General features: G+C 36.3%; 1 protein-coding gene across 2 annotated transcripts in view; it reads right to left on the reverse strand.

Moving 5' to 3' along the window:
* Nucleotides 1-688: 688 nt before the first annotated feature.
* The window catches only part of LOC145302477 (sodium-dependent phosphate transport protein 2B-like), a 114,381-nt gene continuing 92,014 nt past the window's right edge, over nucleotides 689-23,055 (reverse strand). For both annotated transcript variants that reach the window (XM_080144658.1, XM_080144657.1), the window contains 4 exons: nucleotides 20,841-21,032; nucleotides 11,154-11,272; nucleotides 8,902-9,007; nucleotides 689-1,959 (listed from right to left, as the gene is read on the reverse strand). In XM_080144658.1, the coding sequence (XP_080000784.1) occupies nucleotides 1,031-1,959; nucleotides 8,902-9,007; nucleotides 11,154-11,272; nucleotides 20,841-21,032 (1,346 nt within the window). In that variant the 3' untranslated portion in view covers nucleotides 689-1,030. The remainder of the gene's footprint in view (nucleotides 1,960-8,901; nucleotides 9,008-11,153; nucleotides 11,273-20,840; nucleotides 21,033-23,055) is intronic.

Below are 23,055 nucleotides of genomic sequence, written 5' to 3' on the forward strand. Positions count from 1 at the left end.
GGAAAGTTAGGGAGGGAGTGGTTTGCTGGGTCCAATGTGGAATTTGAGGTAAACCGACTGGCAAGCATGTTAATCTCCTTGGTTGCCGTGCAAACAACCTCATGATTGCTGGATAGTGGGAGAATTGTTGATTGCCCGTTATTTACTACACCATTGTAGATTTTTCAAAAATCACGGGTTCCGAATTTCTTAGCTTCGATGCGTTTCTTGGTATCGCTAATTCTTTGATGCGTTTCTGTTTGTACAGGATTTATGTTGGTTAAATCTACAGTACGCATGCTGCCTTTGAGCAATGACAGCTGCACAAGTAGGAGTAAACCATTGAGGAGAGTTGGGCTTTCTATAGAATTTCCGCATAGGAACATGTGCTTCAATTGTCGTTTTGAACCATTCAGTGGTCTCATTTGTGCACTATATATATATATATATATATATATATATATATATATATATATATATATATATATATTATGTCATGTTTCTACATAAGATTTTATCTATCTCTTTTTAGTATTTACTTCAACAGTTCTCAATACGTGAGCAATGCTAGGCAGTAAGTATTGAAAAATATATATGGCAAGTTAGCTACACAGAATTGTCCGTGTTTTATCCGATAATCTAACAAATCCTTACTATTGAATCGGACAAACGTCAACCAAAAACAAAAACCAAGACCAACAGAATAAAATAAATTAAAACCATTTTTAATATTTTATCTTGAATTTAATTTTCATTGATGTTTGACAGTATGTTTTTGACAAAATGTTTTTATTTAATTTTCAAACATTTTTCAGAACTTTGTAAATTAATTGCATTATTTTAAATGTTAACGAATTTGTGTAGAATTTGAGTTTTTAGCGCAACTAAAATACATTTACATCATATATTGGTGTTACTGTGATATATAGATATTAATTTTACAGATGGCTTAAAAACAAGTATGTAACTAATACCAGCAATAGAAAATTAAGTTTAGATTTCCAATCATAAAATTCCGATTTTATACTTTAAACCAATATAGTGACCCAGTTTATACGGCCGTATTTTTGGATTTTTGTTCGTAAAATGCGAGATTGTTTTGACCATTCAGAGTGTAGCTGTTGCTCTGTTTCTGAGATTTTGTTTCATTTGTTGATTTTTGGCAACACGATGTTTTGCAACACGTGCATTTATAAATCTGCTGAAATAAATTGTCAATGGGTTTCAGGGAACGCATCCATTCGGGTAGAAATTTCCAATTTTGTAGTTTGGTCGGAAGAACTTGTGGACGCTTCGCTTGCAAGACTTTAATGATGCTGATGATGATTATCAGAAGTATGAACGGTATAAGAACAGCAGCCATGACATACCAACCCGGAATTGATAGACCAAGAATAATTGCAGGAAACACAAAGAACATCAAGAATAAATACATCACAGCAAACCATCGATATTTCGCTGTGGTCATTCCAAGGAATTTCGACATGGGAATAGGAAAGCGCATGAACGGTATCGGGTAGAATAATACAATACCACTCAGGTTAAAAAACAGATGACATAGGGCACATTGTAAAGCCTCTCGCATATTAGTCTCCTGGACAATAGCCGCTAATAATCCAGTTGTCGTTGTTCCAATGTTAGATCCAAGCGTCAAAGGATACATACGATCCAAGCTAATTATACCCAGACCAACCAGTGGTGTTATTGATGAGGTAAAGATTGAACTACTTTGGACCAACATGGTAAGTCCTGCCCCAATTAGTATTGCAACATAGCCGGTGAAGTAGGCACAACACCCAGGAAAGTCATTGTTTACAAACTTCCGAATGACCTTGGCGATACTGCCTTTCAGCAAAGAGTGTAGAAGTTTGACAATGAACATCAGGCAAAGGCAGAGGATGAGAAGAGAAAGGAACAGCATTAGGAGTCCGATGGCCCAGTCGCTCCATTTATCGGCAAGCGGTTCAAACAGGTAACCACCTGAAAATAAATTAACAAAGCTTTACTTAACGATGGAGACTTGTGGTTAGTCTGTAACCAAAGTTTTGTCACAAGTGAGAATCCACATCACAGGTCTACTCTTAGTCCTTTTCTAAGGAGATAGCTCAAAAACAATTTTTAGCTAAGGAATTGGTTCTGCACTTATTAAAACAAGCAATATCAAGTTTAAGGACCTGTAGCATAATGGATAGCGTAAAACAATTCAGGTTAAAATAAATTGGTAAAAAATGCAGGTAAAAATTGGTTAAAAATGCAAGTAAAACATTGGTTAACGAATGCAGGTAAAACATTGGTAAAATTCAGGTAAAAAAAATGGTAAAGTTCAGGTAAAAATTGGTAAAATTCAGTTGTAAAAGTTACACTTATGGAGGTTGAAGATTCAATTCTCAGTGGAAGCGACACTCAAAATACAATTGCGAATTGCGAATTATGAAGGACTTCTACCCATTCATGGCTGACTTTTATCTGATTTTGTTTTAATGATAAAATAATAATTATTTATTGTTTTTACACTACCAGAAAAACTAAAATTCCCCCTCTACAAATGTATTTTTACGTTTAGGAAAAAACCTGCATATTTCGCATGTGTTTTTACGGTAATTGGAGAAAATAACTTTTATAGTTAAATATTTAGAGATTTATAAAGAATCGGAGTCGGTAATTGTATCAGAATGGGGAAAAATATTGGAATCGTCCCATAACTAATATATTCACTGGTAAATAACAAAAAGATAATATCTTACCGTGAATCGATAGTTAATATTCAAAATATATCACCCTGGACATATATTAAAGTTGTTTATTTGAAACTATTTCATGAACGTCTAGTGTAAACCTCGGCAATATTTTGTGAAAGTCACCACAAGAGAAACAGTTCCTTACTGAGTTGGTCTGCATCATTAATAACAAACCATAGTCGTTTGTCCGATTTAGGTACATCAGTTAATTTTACTACAGGAGAGCAGATGTGTAAGTATAAGAGCTAATATTCTAAAAAAACTGGCAGACTATCTCTTATAATAAACTCTAATAAAGAATCATCAATCTCCTATAATAATCCTATAATAATATCTAATAAAGAATTATCAATCTCCTATAACTTGGATGTCTTCAAGTCCAATGTTAACAGATTCCTAATGAACCGCCCCCCTAAGTAAACACTTCATCAAATCTCCACACTAACGTAATGTACTTGCAATAACCCTTATCCCTGAGTGGCTTCCCAGCCTTGATAAGTGGTGATCACTGTGTAAAAAAAAGTAATAATCCTATAATAATCCTATAATAATCTCTAATAAAGAATCATCAAAGAAAAAAAAACTATTTGTTCTATATACAAAAATGATATATTTCTAATAGTGATGGGATGTTTTCATATTTTCCCGATTCCGATACAATTATCGATTCCAAATCCGATTCTTTATAAATCTCTAAATACTATACTATAGCGTAATTATTTCCGTTGATTACTGTAAAAGCACATGTTAAATGTACAAATACTTTTTCAAAAATAAAAACAAATCGTAGGGAAGGTGATCTATAGATTTTAATTTTACTGGTAGTTTAAAATCAATAAGTATTTATTATTTTATTATTATTACCAGCAGTGGAAGATTTTGTTTTAAACAAAATCAAATTAAAAAGATAATTAGAGGAATCGTTTTTTACACTAAAACATAGACAAAATTTTCCCGATTTCGATATTGATTTTGATACCCCCAAAATTTCAGACTTTTCTAATTCCTGGTTCCGATTCTGATTAATCGCTCCAACACTTATTTTTAATTTACCTACACTGTTGGGTGTTTGTTGTGAGAAGTTAAAAATAATGAAGAAAAAATCGCAATAGTACAGGTCGGCTGGCAAATGTCTTTGCTCAGAGGTGTATATCTTCAAATTGCTAGCTGTCAAATTGACAGGAGTAGGAGAGAAGATGCTTTTTTGTGTTGATGTCTGGAAGCTTGCTGCCTGCTCTGCAATTCCCAAAAGCGAATAGAACAATGAAAAATAGAATTATGAAAAATGCAGGCTAAATAAAAACGAATCAGGTTGAACAGCAATCGGACAAATGACTATGGTTTGTTATTAATAGTGCGAACCAAATAGATATGATTCTCTTGTGGTGACCTTCACAACCCTACCTTCCTCAATCCCCTCTAACTACTTTAAGATGACAAGATATCTCCCTCTCTGCCGTAAAGACTCGGATAGACACATGCATGGGCTTGGAGTCTATATTTGAAGCACCTCCTTTTAACTAGAACGCAATGTCTGAAGTCAGATGACCAGGGCTTTATGTGTTCTCGACTAGCCTTTCATCACTGTGTTAGTCAATATTTTTTTTGCCGTTTTCCCTAAAGTCAGGAATTTACTCTAATCGATCATGTCTTTGATAGTATAGATATGACACTCTCCTTAGATAGCAACGGTTAAATACACGTGTTTGGTGACTTTAATGTCCATCATAAAAATTGTTTTGGTTTCTTAGATTGCAGCTAGATGCTTTACTCTCTGTAACTCATTCCCTCACATAGATAGTCATGTTCCCGACCCACCTCACAGATTATGAACCCCACTTTACTTCGAGACCTATTTCTTGCCACAGGACCCTATGATTAAGAAACGAAGACCACTTAGTGGTATCGGTAGACATTACACTTAAATCCTAACCCACAAGGTCAGGAGACATTGCTCAAAACGACAAGGTATTACAACAGGGCTGACTTGGGATAGCTTCTTCCCTAGAACAGCTAGACTTTGGAATTCTCTTCCTGCTGCTTGCTTGCCAAACTGTACTGATATGCAGAAATTCAAATGCAATGTCAACCAACATCTTTATCTTTCTTAGGCATGGTCCCAATTAGTAGCCCCTTAAGTCCAAGTGGCAATATGCCTTGTTTGAGGTGAAAGTGAGTAAAAAACAAAAAGAAAACAGAGAACACAAATTATCAGAGGGAGAGAGAGAGAGAGAGAGAAAGAGAGAAAGAAAAAGAGAGAGATGTGTTGACCGCATTCTGCTTGCCGCCTCGCCACCCTATCCTCTCTTTCTCTCACTCCATGCCACATATCAATGTGAAATATAAGCAACTGTTTTTATAACAAAAGAATTTGTCATTTATTTTGATAAATGCAGCAGTACTTATTGTACGCGATCTGATGTCATCAAGATTACAGCTGAAAGAAAAAACAGAAAGCTGTCAAATAAATATACACCTATATATAACAGATGTAGCCCTTTGAAGATCCGAGAGAAATTACTATACTCTGGAGTCTGATTGGTCATCACGAAACTAAACAACCTTGTTAGGTTTGCTCTCTGGCAGAAGAAAGAAATATCAGTGTTAATAACTGCTTAGGTGGAAAGTTTATATGCAAAAAAGGTCGTATTTTGTTAAGAAGGGCAGTAGAAAAGAATAAAAACGCAAAATAAAAAATATGAGCTTAATTTATAGTAATTAAAAAAAAGAAGTCTTTTCACTGAAAGGTATTTTATGGTAGGAAGATTGAAACTGTAATATTGCTTAGTATTTGTTCAAAATAACCCTCATAATTTGATATCGATATTAATGAAATAATTGAAAATAACCCCAAAAATGTTGATATGCTATAAAACAAAACAACCAAACTAAGCCAGAATGTGGTTTTATGTACAAATGATTTGTAAAATGAATATAGAACCTGTATGGAAAGTATATAGACCGAATAACCAACTGTATGCTTCTATTTCATGAGTATCTAGAAATTTAACAATGTTTTTACTGCTTTATGCACACCTAACAACACACATTGCCACTTGACATAAGGGGTTAATATTTGGGATCAAAACTACAGGGAAATTATTTACGTAGTTGAGCAGTCAAATGTCTATTTTTATTACAAGAAACAACAACTCAGGATGAAATTCCAAAGTCTAGCAAGTAGAATGGGAATGTAAATGGATTTATTCAATGCTACCAATACCAAACGTTTTTCTTTAACAATTATACAAAAACTTCTCAACCACGGATTGCCATAACTAATAGTACGCTACCTAAAAGCTCTTCATTCTAACTCTTCGGCTTAACATTTACAAGCAACAAGAAATGAAACAAATATGTTGAGGACATTATCAGGGTTGCTGCAAAGAAGGTTAGCTCTCTCTCTACCGTGCTAGAAAGTTGCTCACGCCTGAGAGCATCCTATATCTCTACCAAGCCACTATTCGCTTATGCATAGAGTATTACCGCCACATCCAGGCTGATGCCTCTACCACAAGTCTCTTGCTCTTAGAAAAAGCCCCAAAATGGTTTGGCATTATTGTGTACGTAACTCTTTCGATACCATGTCTGTTGTGTTGATTAAACCGTACGAATAACATTGTTTAAATTGTAAAATGAAGAATTTTATCTTCACAACCAAATTGTAGTAATTGTATTTTTCTTCCTAGACAATAACCTTTTACTGATACAACTCACGACTCTTCATTCCCTAAAGAAACTTGAAAAAATCAGTGGTATAAACATAAATAAAAATTGAATATTTTCATAATCCGTCAATTAAACTTTCATAGAAACTATTTTCTTTAAATTAAAGACGTATATTGATAACCTGACAAATAATTGAAGTTGATAACTTCCAACTGAAAAGTTAGGTTAATATTAGAAATATAAACATTTAAATAAAAATAATCAAATTGGATTCGAGTTTATTTGAGTAAAGTAAAAAAAAACAAAAAAAAAAAAACAAAACAAAACAAACAAACAAAACGAAACCAACAAATGTTTAATAAATTTTATTTCCCCAACAAAAATAGGGTACAATTAAAAAGTCAGTTTATGACTGTTTTAAAGGCTATTATGAGGTTCAAAATTGATCCAATAATATGAATAAATTAGTGGAATAGCTACTTCTCTCTCCCCATCCTCTCTCTCTCTCTCTCTCTCTCTCTCTCTCTATCTATCTATCTATCTCTCGACATATATCCGAATGTTTGTTTCTCACTGAAAAGTTATGTCAATATAAGAAACGTAAATATTTACGTGAAATTAATCAGCCTAGGCCGAGTTTATTTGAGTAAACAAAAAATAAATTTTTAAAATAATGAATACGAAACCAATGAAAATTCAATAAAAGTTATTTTCTTTGTGAAAAGTTGTCGATGACTAATGGTTTAGTGGTTTCATCTTGACCTAGGTGTGACCGTATAAGCATTTTAAAATTCATTTGTCATAGCTGGGCATCAGATGATTCAGGGATCACATAGTGATACTGTTTTCCGTTTCCTTGGTTTCCCGCTGACTACAATATGGTCGTATTCAAGTCCAACGTAAACAAGTTCTTGGTAAGCCATCTCCTTAAGTAATCCAACTTACCAAATTTCCACTACTAACGATTGCTATAATATTATCACATTGACTAACGTAAACTCATTAACCGTATCCTAGAGTGGCCTCTGGGCTTCATAAGTGGTAACATCTTTGTAAAAATAGTCATAGTAAATTTTGTATAACTTATTACCAACAGTTCTATATATTCCCAGGAATTGCTGCTATGTTGGATATGTTTTAAGTGGTTTTTGTACAAACACAAAATACTCCTTTTTTAATTTACCCATTTTCTCAATTAGTTCGTACTCAGTGTGATTGAATGCCATAGAAATTGGTACAAACCTCTGTTTTTTTTGCAACATGATGTGTTCGGTGGCTGACAAAAAAGAATAAAGAAAACAAAAGAAACAGTAGCTTCTGCTTCTAATTATATGCTGACGAGATTTCTGTTGCCTCTGTCTATGAGACTAATTATTGATGTTGAAGATCAAGGGTATGTATGATTAATTGCATAAAAATTTGTACAAACCTCTGATTTTGTGCAGCATGTAGCGTTAACTGAGAGAAAAAATGAATAAAGAAGAAAAAAAGACCGTTGTTAATTATATGCCGGTGGTCACGTGAAGTAATGAGATTTCTTGTTACTTCATATGCAAATAAGATGCCGTCGATTTAAGTAAAAAGGTTTTTTTTTCAAAGACTTGGTCGAATTTGTAGCAGTGAGCTTTGACAGCAGTGTATTGAATTTGTGGTAGTGAGCTTTGACAGCAGTGTATTGAATTTGGAGCTTTCTTTGAGCTCGCGTCATTTTTCATGCAACACAGCAGTTATATTTGTTATCTCTTGGAAATTGTTTTTGATCTGGCCCTAATTATATATCCTCGATTCGTCTGTATGACAAAGAAACCAATTTCGCCAAAAATACTTTTATCATGATATTTACTATCTTCTGTTCTCGTAGCTGATCTAATATTTTTTAATGGAAATCGCTCAAAACAAGGGATGAAGCCATTTGATGAAGGGAGCATAAAAATACTACTTAAAGGTAAAAAAAAAACTTGTCAACGGTAAGTGTTAGATGGAATGGATTTAGGCCTAGAAAACAGCAATTCTTTCCTCTTTGCCAGAAACATTGCTCATGACATGTGAGAACTAAAAAACAAAATAAGGGTTACGCGGCTGGCGAACGTAAACCCTAGATCCACTTTCCATTCTCATTCTAGCTTCTAATCTCGCTTTATCTGCTCTGGATTCAAGGTTGTGTTGATAATTATAGTCAGCAGTAAGTGACTTTATATGAGTCTTAAGATGGTCGTACTTCCATGGCTTATAACCGTCGCAACTTCTTTAAGTTCTTTGCCTTTATGGTTAGTAATAACTGTCCCTGGAAGTCCTCCACTTAATTAGTCGGTTTTTGTCAAAATCTGGTTTCTCCTTATGACAGTGAATGCGAAAAAAAATTTTTCCAATGATGTGTAAAAGTGGAACATTGCAAACCTTTACCAACTGGAATATAAAATAACTATAAAATAATCCTTTCTTTCAAATCTAGACGTTTTTGCTCGGCATTGAAATACGATGATTCACAACGACAAAGTTTAAAACGAGTACTCACAGTTAATTCTCGTCTTGTTTTTATCAAGACAAAGTTTCATCATCGTCAAGTGCATATCAGAAGTGTTTTTCCCCGTCGCCACGTAAATAATAGCTTTTTTGTTCAACTGCAAAAAGACAACGTTCCATCATTAGTGTTATTACGAAAATGTGGCTGTACCGTTTCAGTAATTTTACACTTACCCACAAAATTATATATAAATTATGTAATACATTATCCTTGGTGATCTTCATACGGTTATCTACATAGATGTATTTAAATTAACAATCTGTTAGAATTGTTTCCTTTTAATCATGTGGGATACTTTTAGGGAGTTAGTTCTATTTGACTGCATTTTTTACTCACCTTATCGTTAGTGGTGTAAGGGACTTCCGTTTTTCGTTGTTATAAGCGAGTTTTGTATATGTATACATTTCAGTTTTCACAGTATAAATAAAAGAGACCAGACTATCTCTCGATATGCCTGCGTGTGTTAACAGAAAAAGCCTATGTATGTGTCTCTATTTACTTGTTCCTTTCATCGTCAGTTTTCCAGCACAAAGGCCACAGTCTATTTTATACAAAACGTGTGTTTATTTGATTGATTAACTTTAATAATTACTTAACAATATGCATTTCTTTTATAGTGGCTCCCTTCGACTGACATCCTACGAAAACAAAAGAGTTCTTCTCTGAAACAACTGTGGAGAGCAGTTCTTTTTTTCCTCTGACAAATGGCCTGGCACATGCAAAGTATTCCATTCGTTTTTCAGCTAAGTTGTCTTCATTGTAATTTCATAGTTAACCCACAATCTCAAATTTCGAATGGAACAGATGAAGTGAAATAAGTAAAATTTAGGTCAAAGTGACATTCTTCTGGAAGTTGCAGTTCCAATCCTCAATGTAAGTGATACTAAAAATACAATTGCACATTAATTAAGACTTCAGTCAGGTATTGACTGACGAGAGCAATGTAACGTGGTGTTACGCTCGTCACTCGGTATTTTTTCCTGTTTTAACAAAAGTCATTTACTTTGCAAACAATGCCTGCTTCTTGCTTTTTTACTGTTCATTTCGTCTGCCATGAAATTAACAAAACTCTGCTGTCTCGACACCAGCTTAAAAGTCCTTCACCCACCATGGGGTCACATGTTCATCTCACCCGGTTCGCGTTTTTCTTTCTCCCGACCTCACGCTGGCCATAGCCAGCCATTTATCCCCTTTGACTTTACACTCACTCTTCCTCAGCGCACACTTTGCTTCCCTTTTCGATCACTGGAGTCTTTTATATTCTTTTTCTTGTGACGCAAGTTCGGCTACTACTGCTAATATATTCACAACCTGGCTATCCTAAAGCCCCTGCTGATATTTTCACACGAGCTCTATTACAATAAACTGGCGCCGTGCAAGATGTTTGAAAGTCAATCATTGTAAACTGAGTGGCATTTTTTGAAAAAAATCATTAAGAAATTAAATATTTCAAATTTATATTAAACTAGCTGAAGTACCAGGCATTGACAGGTTGTATTTGATAAATTTGAATATCTCGCCCTCATACATACATTTCTTATTGATAAAACGAAACATTAATTCATAATGGCTTCTTTTTCCATCCCCTGATGAGGTAGGAGCAGTAGGTAGAAGTCTCGCTAGTAGCCTCAATCATCTATTCTAGTTTAATCTTTCATCTTTTAGTCCTTGTTCTTTCAAAATATGATATAAGAATTGCAATTATTACTTTATATCATAGTGTATATCGAAAAAACCGTTAAATCTCGTTTTGCTTTAACTATTTAATGTAAAATATATATAAAGATGACATTCGTAATGTATTCTCTTAATGAAATAATTAAAATTTAGTTTCAAGCGGTGCATATCTGAACACTGGTAAATGTACCAGCCGTATTGTCTTTGAAGAACCTCTACATAAGCAACATAAGCTGACAACGAATATCACAGTTAAATTTGGGGCTGATAAATTAAGCAAATACGTTTTAAATAATATTCCAAATAGATCAATTAAAACAATTCCATTAGTATAAACGGTAAATAACAGGGAGTTTATTAATAAAATAGATTTTCTTCAATGTAATATGTAAATTAGGTTACTTCTGTAATGTACATGTCATTTGAATAAATAGTATATATTGGGCTGATGAAATAAAAGTGTATAACATTAAATGGTGAAACAGTGTACCTTTTGTAAGTATTAATCAAATTGTATACAAACAAACATACAGGAATACGATTTTATTATAATAGATAATAATTACCTTAATGATTTTAGACGTAAATGGCTTCGTGATTTTCTTGAGCAATTCCGGGTTTGAAGTATTTACGGATTTCAGTGACGTAGTATCAAGGATTGCACCACTCAACGCATAAAGATAACCTTTTGGAGAAAAGAGAAAATGCAAGAGAAATATCTTCTCAAATATTTTACGGTTATAATAATAATAATAATAATAATAATAATAATAATCACTGCTAAGAAACAGAAAACGGAAAGCACTGGAGGGTATGGAAAACCCAACTAAGGGGAGATGGTCACTAGATGAACATGATACCTACGAATATCTGGAAGTTATGGAAGCAGACAGTATCAAGACAGCGTAAATGAAAAAGAAAATAGGAAAAGAATACCTAGATATAACAAAACTAAATGATAGACTAGGAATATTTGCAAATTTGAGAGATAAGCCTCATATCCTCTTGAATCTTCTCTCACCAGACTCGTTGACCGACAGATTTTCACGAGATCGGTACATTTTGAAGCTCGACCCTTCGGATGACAAATATCGAAAAATTGGCTAAAAAGATTAATTCATTCACCCTCAACTGGGCACTTTTCTACAGGAAGAGGTATCTTTTTTCGCCAATATTTTAAAGTCATCCCCCTCTTCTTGATTGACTAGCTTTAATTTAAACCTTCGCCACTTTCGGTTTGGCGATGGACGCAACGGCAAAGACGTCACATGTTTTTTACGTTATTTTCCTCTTTTACGTTATGGGTTCGAACCTGCTTGCCTACTTACACTTTATTTTTGTTCAAGACACACCTCCAAACATCCGAGCAACGCCGGGCATCCAGGCTAGTAAATAATAAATGATAAATGAAAGTTACAAAGTCCTATAGGACATGGATATACAAACGAAGAAACCCCTTCAAGCAAGAAGGCTGGATGTTAACAAAAAGGAAAAGTCATGCCAGATTGTAGATTTTACTGTTCCAGCAGGTCACTGAATGAAGATCAAAGAGACAGAGAAGTGGAGCAAATACACTGAACTGGTCAAAGAGCTCAAAAGAATATGGAAGATGAAGAAAGCCAAGAAAACACCACTAATAGTAGGAGCACTAGGAACAATGGCAAAAGACTTTGAAAAAAAAATGGGAGAGATTGGAATCAGAGGGATGACTGAGACAATACAACGGATAACAATAATGAAAACTGCAGGAATATTAAGAAAAACATTTGAATGCAAAAACTTACACAAATAAACTACAGGCACAAGACAAACATATAGAAACTGCTACAGATGTACAACACAAAGGAACATCACATGGAATCATTAAAACTGAAACTGTATAATTATAAGTTACCCCCACCCCTTGCACCTCCTTTTGTGTGTGTGTGTGTGTGTGTGTGTGTTTGTATGTCACTATAAACAGACACCACACAAAATAAGTGAGGGCCAAGAAGGATGGCAAGACCGAGGAGAGAAAGCACTAGCAAGACCTTTGTTGGATGAATACTAATGGACTTGGATTTTGGCGAGGCTTATTGCCACCCAAATTCCAGTGAAGACAATTGGTCGCTGCCGATGAGAAATCAATTGTAAGCGGCTGTTGCAATAAAGCAAATTTATTTACAAAGGTTATCGAAAGAGGTGGAGAGTACTGGAAATCTGGGCAGACTTGTTGTCACTCAGACTCTATCTATATAAAAGCCAAGAACGTCCAAGGATGGAGTACTGCTGCCACATCTGGGCAGGAGCTTCTAAAAACAGCCTATCCTGCCTTGACAGAGTACAAAATAGACTTCGTAGCTTAGTGGGGGATACCCTTTTCTCTTCCCTGCAGACTCTCTCCCACAGAAGAGACGTTACGAGCCTATCTTCATTTTATCGTTATTTCCATGGCAAGCGCTCATCTGAGCTCCAATCTCTGGTCCTTCCTCGCCAATCTTTCACGAAAAACACCCATTTAGCTGAAACCACTGTCAATAATTTTCCCCACTCTTTATCTGTGCCTAAATCAAAGCGTAGATTTCATGAACAAAGCTTCTTTCTTGGAAGTGCATGCTTGTGATACTCTCTTCTGTTTGCCCGTTTCCCACCTGACTACAACTTTGATGTCTTCAAGTCCATCATAAAGAAATTACTGATAAACCGCCCCTTAAGTAAGACACTTTATCAAATCTCCATTACTAACGGTTACTACGATATTATCACATAGATTACTGTACACGCAATAACCCTTATCCCCGAGTGGCCTCCGGACCTTGATAAGTGGTGACTACTATGTAAAAAAAAGAAGAGAACTTTAGTTTATAATGAAACATGAAAAGAAGTCTCATTCTAACATTTAAAAGCAACTTTATTGATTATCTTCGTTCGTAAGAATTTAGAAGAGAAACGGGTTAATAGCTGAAAGTGTTCCTGTGTGGAAATGTAGATTAAATATTAGACAGGCCTGTTGAAAGAGACAAAAGTTCAGTGTATACGTATTGAAGTTGGTAATAGGAGCCTGCGTCCATGTATGGACGAGGACAGTCCTGTAGCATGAGAAAGAGAGTTTGTGTGTGTACCGTGCGTGGAAATGGACATGTTTGTATTCATGTTAGCCCGTGGCTAAATGCGAAGTATGCTATCAACAAGAGTTGGAGAGAGAGAGAGAGAGAGAGAGAGAGAGAGAGAGAGAGAGAGAGAGAGAGAGTCTGTATCCGGGTAAACCTTTTATCCACTCGGTCACGTGACTGATAGCTGGCTTCTGATTAGACAAACCAGGAAGAAGTTGATTCAAAATCTCCAGCCGCGAGAATTCGTTTAATTTTCGTCTTCTACAGAACACCACAAGTTGTTCTCAGGAGAAATCTTTGATAATAGCCTGTGTGACTACTCCTAGTGAGTAAATAATAATAATAATAATAATAATAATAATAATAATAATAATAATAATAATAATAATAATAATAATACCCCGCAAGAATCTAAATCAAAACAGTTAGTACTTAAGCCGCATCCATGTCATCTGAGTTATCGAGAGCTAGATAAGGAAGATTTCAAATGAAACCACTTCAACCTATGAATGAATTTGTGTATGTGCACAACTAATAGAAATTTGTCGGCAAATTCAAATGAACATTTTGCATTTCAATTTGCCGACATATTTCTGTACGCTTTATTCATTCATTTATTCAAACAAAAATGTTACTTGTTATAAACCGTCCCTGTAGCATGATTCCTATTTTCTGCAAATTTCAGCGTTATGTGATCAGTAGTTTAAGAGTTTATCGGTTAAATCTTTTCATACATATATCTACTGTTTTATTTATATAAATTAGGATCTTTTAACTGTTGCGTGTTGAAAATGAAAGGTAAACATCATCCCTAGATGATTAGATCATCGAAATTGATGTTGCCACAAACACTGAACATTGAAAGCAAGATTCAGAAAAAAGTGTCATAATCAGCAGGTACTCCGTCGTTGGTCATTATGGAGAAGGGGCAGTTGCCATCCTGTGAATGTGGATTCCTTTAATTTCCGAAACAAGAACATCATAAACAAAAATTAAAAAAAATACATAACTCCTCCAATTACATGTACGACAATAACAAGGAGCAAACACAGGAAATCAGTAATAAAAAATAAAATAAAAAATACAAACCAAAAGTTCATAAGTAGAAATCGTTAGAAGAGAATGATAATAGCATGCTACTACAGAAACAAGGCCATATAAAAACGTTATCAGAAGCGAATGAAAATTCTATACTGGCTATAATGCAACAGAACAAAGGATAGCAGATCAGAGAAAACAGATCACCAAAGGCGCATGGTTATCAGAGAATAAATGGTAAAATAACGAATGTGTAATGATGTCACAAACCGAGAAACGCTTATTCATGAAAAACAACCCACGTGTTGGTTTTCATGAATAAATATTTCAACAAATCTAAACAACATAATTTATGTAATGGTCAAATCAGTAAATATGAAAGTAAACTAGAAACAAAATCTCATCAAGTACAATAATCGAGTGACAAAACTTCGATGGAAAATCAGAATTGAAATCCAAATAAACAAACGTCAAAAGGAAGTTTATCCAGGCAGAAATTTGGAATAAAGCACCCATTCTAAGTTAAAGGGCTATACAGGGTGTTCAATATTCACCATTAGAACTTTTTATTATTATTATTATTATCATTATTATTATTATTATCATTATTATTATTATTACAACTGTGGAGGGAGACGTCATTTTACGGATGATCGCCGTCATCGTCATGCCTGCGATAAGGTCGAAACTGTGGTGAACTCGGTCATTTCTCCAAAGTTTGCCGTTCTACTATGCCGACACCTTCACGTTCTACTTCTTCTATTATGGTAACCCATGCTAAAGGTGGTGATAGGTTCCCTCCCATTACTAAAATTGTTGAATTAAAAGGAAAAAAATTCACTGCCCTCATAGACACCGGAAGTTCTGATAACTTTATCAGTGCTCGTATTGTTAAAACAATGAAACTGCCTACTTCAAAACGTAATTCCATACTTTCCATGGCATCATCCGCCGTTTCCCTCAAACTATCGGAATATTGCACTGGGAACATTTCCTTCAATGGTTGCGAGTATAAAGAAATTGACTTTACAGTGCTTCCTGATTCCTATATGGATATTATACTCGGTGTGCCTTTTTTAAAACTACACCATAATATCACTATTTCTTTTAGTGGTCAGGATATTCTAAAAAATTGCGCCCTAACCAAAATCAGCTGTGCCCCTGTGAATTTTTTTCGAAACTTAACCCTTAGTTGCAAACATATTGCTACTAAATCCCGAAATTTCCGTGCGGAGGATGTTTGATTCACTGAAAAGGAAATTCTACAACTGCTTGAGGATGATGTAATTGAAACAAGTTATTCACCATGGCATGCTCAGATTGCTGTGACTTCGTCGCCTAATAAAAAGAAACGATTAGTAGTTGATTTCTTTCAAACTATTAACTGTTTCACCTCACTTGATGCATGCCCTTTGCCTCGGATTGAGGATCTCGTGAACAAAATAGCCCAATATCGTATATTTAGTACAATTGACTTATCCAAAGCGTACTACCAGATCGAAATTTGTCCCGAAGATCGGCCCTACATGGCCTTTCAAGCTGAAAATCGTTTGTACCAATTCAAACGAATACCCATGGGTGTCACTAATGGAGTTTCTGCTTTTCAACGGTTTATGAATTCTTTAATTTCTGACAAATTATCTGGAACTTTTTCATATATAAATGACATTATTATTTGCGGTAAAACTCAGGAGGAACATAATGTTAATGTGGGGTGTTTTTTAAAGGCTGCCTCGACATATAACATCGAAATAAACAGAGAAAAATCAGTTTTCACTTCATTCCATTGATTTGCCTGGGTACCAAATTTGTAAAGGGACTATGCAACCAGATCCTGAGCATTTGTAACCTCTTTTATAAATGCCTCCTCCTTCCAATTAATATTCGTTAAAGAGGTGTCTTCGTATGTTTTCGTACTACGTGAAATGGATATCTAAGTATTCATATAAAATTCGTCCACTGGTCAAAAGTAAATAATTTCTCATGCCTCCTATAGTTATCAATTCCTATGAAAAACTTAAAAACCGTTGCCGACTCGTCTGTAAAAAGTTATCGATGATGAATTATAATTTACTATTGAAACCCATGCCTCAGAAAAGGCTATTGGAGGCACTATGTTACAGGCTGAGAGGCCTGTAGCGTTCTTTTATCGATCGCTAAACCCATCTGAAATACGACCATATAGTCGAGAAAGAGGCTTATGCCATAGTCAAGTGCGTCCAAAAATAAAGGAATCTCCTTGCTGGGAAGCATTTTACTATTGTAACAGACCAGCAAGCCGTATATTTCATGTTTAAACAAGCTAACGGAGGAAAAATTAAAAATGATAATATTATACGGTCAAAAATGGAACTTCTCCTGTTGTCATACGACATAAAACACCGTTCCGGAAGTGAAACCATTGTTGCCGATGCATTATCGAGAGTATGTAGTGCTGCTGCTTCTTCCTTGGAGGAACTAAAGTTACTACACAATTCATTAATACATCCTGGAGTACAGCGCTTTTGGCATTTTGTAAGATCATGAAATATGCCATATTCAATTGATGAAGTCCGGCGTGTGACATCTGAATGTACGACTTGTGCCAAAATAAAACCTCAATTCTTCGATTCTACTAATAATACACTGATCCGTTCTACTGCTCCCTTTCAGCGCCTCTCCATAGACTACAAATAACCTCTCCCAGTATCTTCGACAGGATATCATTGTCGATGAATACAGTCGATTTCTTTTTGCTTTGCCTTGTCGCGATTGTTCTTCGCAAACCGTAATCCAGTGCCTGACAAATATTTTCTCCATATTTATCCATTCCGATCGAGGAACTTCGTTTATGTCGGAAGAATTCAAAAAAAATTTGACGCAACTTGGAATTGGATCCAGCAACACTACTGCATACAACCCAAAAGGCAACAGTCAATGCGAACGCTACAACGGCCTTATTTAGAACACCGTGTTATTAGTTCTGGAATCTAGACGATTACCCCTTAGCGCTTGGTGGGATGTTTTACAGGATGTTTTAAATGCTATTCTCTTCCTGCTGTGCACTACAACAAATACAACTCCTCACGAACGCATGTTCAACTTTGAAAGGTGCTCTTCTACTGGTACTGCTTTACCTGTTTGGCTCTGTGATCCTGGGAAGGTATTATTAAAACGGTTTGGTAACAGGAGCAAATATGACCCGATTGTCGAGGTAGTGGAACTCCTCGAAGCTAAACCTCCACAAATGCAAGAATACGACATAATGATGGCCAGGAAGATTCAGTAGCTCGTTTTCCACGCTCTGATAAACCTCAAAATCCTCGGGAACGCTGATCATACATTGATAATGGCCGAAATCGCCCTAAACTCTAGACCCAAAACTTAAGAGCCAGTGCCCAAAACAACGAGATATTATAAAAAGGCTGACTGGGAAGCCATCAGAGATCTTATCAGAGATGCCCCATGGGGAAATATTTTTTCTCTTCCTGCTGAACAGTGCGCAAATAAGACTACTGAATGGTTCAAAACGGCAATTGAAGCACATGTTCTCATGCGGAAATTTTATAGCAAGCCCCACTCTCCCCAATGGTTTACTTCTACTTGCGCAACTGCCATCGCTCAGAGGCAGCAAGCATATCGCAGATTCAACCGACATAAGTCCAGTTCAAACAGACAGAAGTATATAGAAGCTAGAAGTAACGTTAAGAAAGAAATAACGACAGCTAAGAGAGAATTTACTGAAACCACTAAAAATGCATCGAAGCACAAAAATCAGGAACGCGTGACTTCTGGAAAATCTACAACAGTGTAGTAAATAATGGGCAATCAACAATTCCTCCACTAACCAACTATCACGAGGTTGTTTGCTCAGCAACCGACAAGGCTAATATGCTTGCTAGTCGGTTTGCCTCAAACTCCACACTGGACCCTTCCAACCACCCCCTGCCTGACTTTCCTAAAAATCTAAAAATCACCCCTGCTCAGGTGCATGCTAGCATAAAAAACCTTGACACTTCAAAAGCATGTAGACCCGATCTTATCCCAGCTGTGCTACTAAAAAAGTGCTCAGCTGAAGTAGCTCCAGTTCTCTCCAAACTCTACAACAAATGCGTTAATGAATCTTGCTTTCCGGGCTGTTGGAAAACTGCTTCTGTGGTAGCAGTATTCAAGAATTCTGCCAAAAGTACTGACCCATCAAATTATCGCCCCATTAGCCTCCCCCCACTTTTCGCCAAAATATTTGAGACTATAATTAACGATGCTCTAGTCCATCACCTTACAGATGCTAAACTTCTGACTGACAAACAATATGGATTTAGACAAGCCCGTTCCACAGCAGACATCCTCACTGTAATCTCTGAACGTATATACCATTCACTGAACTAAGCGGGGGAGGGTAGAGCGGTAGCTCCAGATATATCTAAGGCTTTTGACAGGATATGGCATGGGGGTCTCCTCAGGAAAATTAGATCATACGGTATCTCTGGTAGAATACTTAACATAATTAAATCCTTCTTAGATAAGAGAAAAATCCAGGTTGTCATCGACGGTCGTACATCTAAACAGTGTGATATAAATGCGGGAGTGCCTCAGGAGTCTATCCTTCGACCTCTATTGTTCCTAATATTCGTTAATGACCTCTCCGTCAAAATTGCCTCTGAGATGGGTATATATGCTGATGACACCACACTCTATAACAGGCATGACAGGAAAACAAATGAACACATATCTAAAGAAATGGCAAAAACACTAGAGGATTACCTCCAATCTGTAGCGAAATGGGAACAAAAATGGATGGTCACATTCAATCCTGCCAAGACTAAACTGGTTTCCTTCAATAATTATAAGAAACCTTCTCTGCCACCAATAGCAATGGCCAGTGACTCTTTATCTGAGAGTACATCTTTCAAACTCCTTGGCCTAACGTTCACAGGAAACATGAGTTGGAACAATTACATTGAAAGCATTGCCAGGGACGCTACGAAGAAGGTAGGCTCTCTCTACTGTGCTAGAAAACTATTAACACCCGAAAGTATCCTGTACCTCTATAAGGCCACCATTCGCCCATGTATGGAGTATTGCTGTCACATTTGGGCTGGTGCATCTGCTACTAGTCTCTCGTTCCTAGACAAGGTTCAAAAGAGAGTCGCCAATCTGATAGGCCTTGAACTGGTATCTAAGCTTCAGCCTCTATCCCATCGACGAAACGTTGCATCCCTCTGCCTGTTCTACAAGTATTTTAATGGTGAATGCTCTGGCGAACTGCAGACACCTGTGCCCCCACGACTTAGACACTCTCGACAAACCCGACAGGAAGCTAAATCGCACCCCCACACAGTAGAGATCCCTAGATGTAAAAGATCTTTCTACTCCAGTAGTTTCTTCCCCAGAACCGCTAGACTCTGGAATTCCATTCCAGGTACCTGCTTCCCCAACTGTACTGACATGCAGAAATTCAAGTGTAACGTGAACGGACATCTTGCTGCCCAAATCCCTACATAGTACCCCAGTAGTTGTTGCCCCTGATAGTAGCCCCCTACACCAAAGTGGCAATGTGCCTTGTTTGGGGTGAAAATGTAATAAAAGAAAAAAAAATCCTGCTAAAAGTATTCAACCCGACATTACAAATGAAGACCTGGCCCAGTTGATCGAAACAAGTTCCATTAGTGCTACACCTAATACAGAAAATGAATTTGACTATAATATTCAGAACTCTGAGAACAAACTTTCCTAGAAAACCACCGATCCTTGAAATAGCGAACTACCTCGACGTCGATCTAACAGAATTCGCAGACGAGTCCAGCGACTGGATTTATAACAACAACAACAACAACAACAGTAACAACAACAACAAAACTATTTACAATCTCTTTTACAAGTGGGAGAGAGTGTTATATTTTCATTTAAACGAAACGCTAATGCAAATTGTTTTGTTCTTACTATTAAAAAAATAGATATGCAAATTCAGTTTCTTGCCACATGATTTTGCACGCGTTCCTTTTTCTTTAAAAGACTGAATTCTTTCTCTCTTGCTTTAGTAGCTGTGACGCACTGTAAGTTTTGCCCGGTATTAATGAGCGAAAAAGTCTAGTTCCATATAATAGTCATATGGTTGTTATGTACTTGTAAGTAGCGACTCACCTGTTATGACTTCGATGGGCAGAAATACTATAACGGTCAACCAGTTGAACATATCGTGGATTGTTGCCCCTGCAAATGCACGCCGGAATTCATCGATAGTGGCGATCTGTCCCATCGACACGATGGTGTTGGTCACAGAAGTTCCAATGTTGGCACCCATAATTATTGGAATTGCTTGCCTAACTTCAAGAACTGCGGTAATAGATGAAAAATGTGTTATCAATTAAAAGAATAAGATCCTACAACTAGTTTGTCAAATTCTGCGAAACTGCTATGAGTGTATGTGGAGGACTGACGCGCAAGATCGAGATTTGAAGGTTTATAATTGACGGGATAACGTTTACGCACATCAAGCGATAATCTGTTTTTTTTTTCTTTTTTTAATACTTTTCTGCGTTTTTCATTAAACAACATCTTTTTTTTACTCCAATTATATCAAGTGTAAATATTTTCATTACGTTTTCCAACTTTTCCTACTCAGCTCAAAAGTTCTCATAAAATTGAACATTTTGTCGTCAATGTAAAAAACATTGATTTTGTTACGAAACAGCGGATCAATTATTTCATATACTAAAAGGCGAGATTATCATCTTGACGTCCTGCACTCAAAGGACAGAATCGAGCTTGCTTCCTTGCCACGCACTTCCTCCTATGGCGTCATATCCTGAAATGTCATTATAATTCTAGTTTGTTAATTTCTACTGGAATTTCTACTCTAGCCTTATGTAGAAAACTACCGTTTTAACATTATTTTTTCACGTTCGCGACTCTAATCCTACTAAATTTCTGGCTACAGCTATGGAGGATGAGTAAACCGGTTTGAACGCTCCTAGGTATCTGTATTTTATATGATTATTGTTTCTTTCTAACTTTAATCAAATTTAACGAACAATAAACATCTACATAATATACAGGGTGGAACGATAAAAGTGATGCCCTAAATAAAACAACAATAAAGATTTATTTAAAACTTGAAAAAATCAATTCAAGTAACTTGATTATGTAGTAGAGCTGACATGTATTCAATGTAGTCGACTTCATCCTCAATCACCGCCTCGATATTGGTCCATAACTGGGAGCATGTCTTTTCCACAAGTGCCGGCGGGAGCTCAGTGAATACATGGCGGATTGGCGGATATGTGATGTTCTTGACGTATGACCAACTGAAGTAGTCCAGCTGGTTCAAGTCGGCGAAGGAGGGGGCCAGTGACAGAAGGGTACAAAGTTATAGCACTTCTGAAGCTTTGGTCTCTTTGGACTTGTGGGGCGATGCCGAGTACTGCTACCATACCCAGGGTCTACCAGCGGCCACCTGATTGCATCAGAGGATCACCAGAGGATCAGGCTTCAGCACATCCAGGTACACTTTAGTGTTAGCTTTCAAGCCGACTTCGAAGGTGTGAGGTGGAATGATGTGGTCCTCACTTTAAACACCAAAGACCATAACCTTGGCCGGAAATTTTGTTTTCATCACCCTGGGCACGTTCTCGTTATTCGTGGTAATCCAGTGATGCATTTTAAGGTTCTGTCATCATAACTTGGATCGGTAAAGAACATGAGTTGTACAGCGGCGCATCTTCGATCTCGCTCGTTGAACATTGTGTCACTTTCAGGCATGATAGAAGGCTCCTATCGCTCTTGCGATTTGTACACAGCTGCCCAACTTATAGATGGTTATCTTTCCACCCTGTATAAGATCACAAATAAGTATGACATTGTCTTATTTATTGTAATATATCTCGATGTTACATAGTGTCATTGCAACAGTGATAGTATAGACTTGAGGCCATAAAAAAGCTCAACGTCTTAAATTATATCCGTGCACCCAAGTGACTTTACTGAAATAAGACCCCTACCACAAAGCTATTCTAACGTAAATTTCCGCCAAACACACAATAACATATCTATCTATATATCTATAAAAGTGAGAATGTGCATGTGAGGACACTTGTCTACCTACATACTCAACGATTTTTTTGATCTACAGATTTTAAATTTGTTATATAGGATATTCAGATATGTGTAAAAAATTTTAATCGGGTTTTATTTGGAAAAAGGGCTGCTAAGGGGTCAAAATTGAAAAATTAATACGTGGGAGGGGTTATCGGATTTTTACCTGTTTGTCAACTGTTTCACGGATACGCATGCGTGAATCGTTCATATGTCATATCACTTATGTTACGAATAAGAGGTTTAAGCAAAAACTTAAAAACGT

Source organism: Euprymna scolopes, chromosome 2, assembly GCF_053919585.1.
Source record: "Euprymna scolopes isolate OS-2025 chromosome 2, ASM5391958v1, whole genome shotgun sequence".
In the NCBI taxonomy this organism is placed as follows: Eukaryota; Metazoa; Mollusca; class Cephalopoda; order Sepiida; family Sepiolidae; genus Euprymna; species Euprymna scolopes.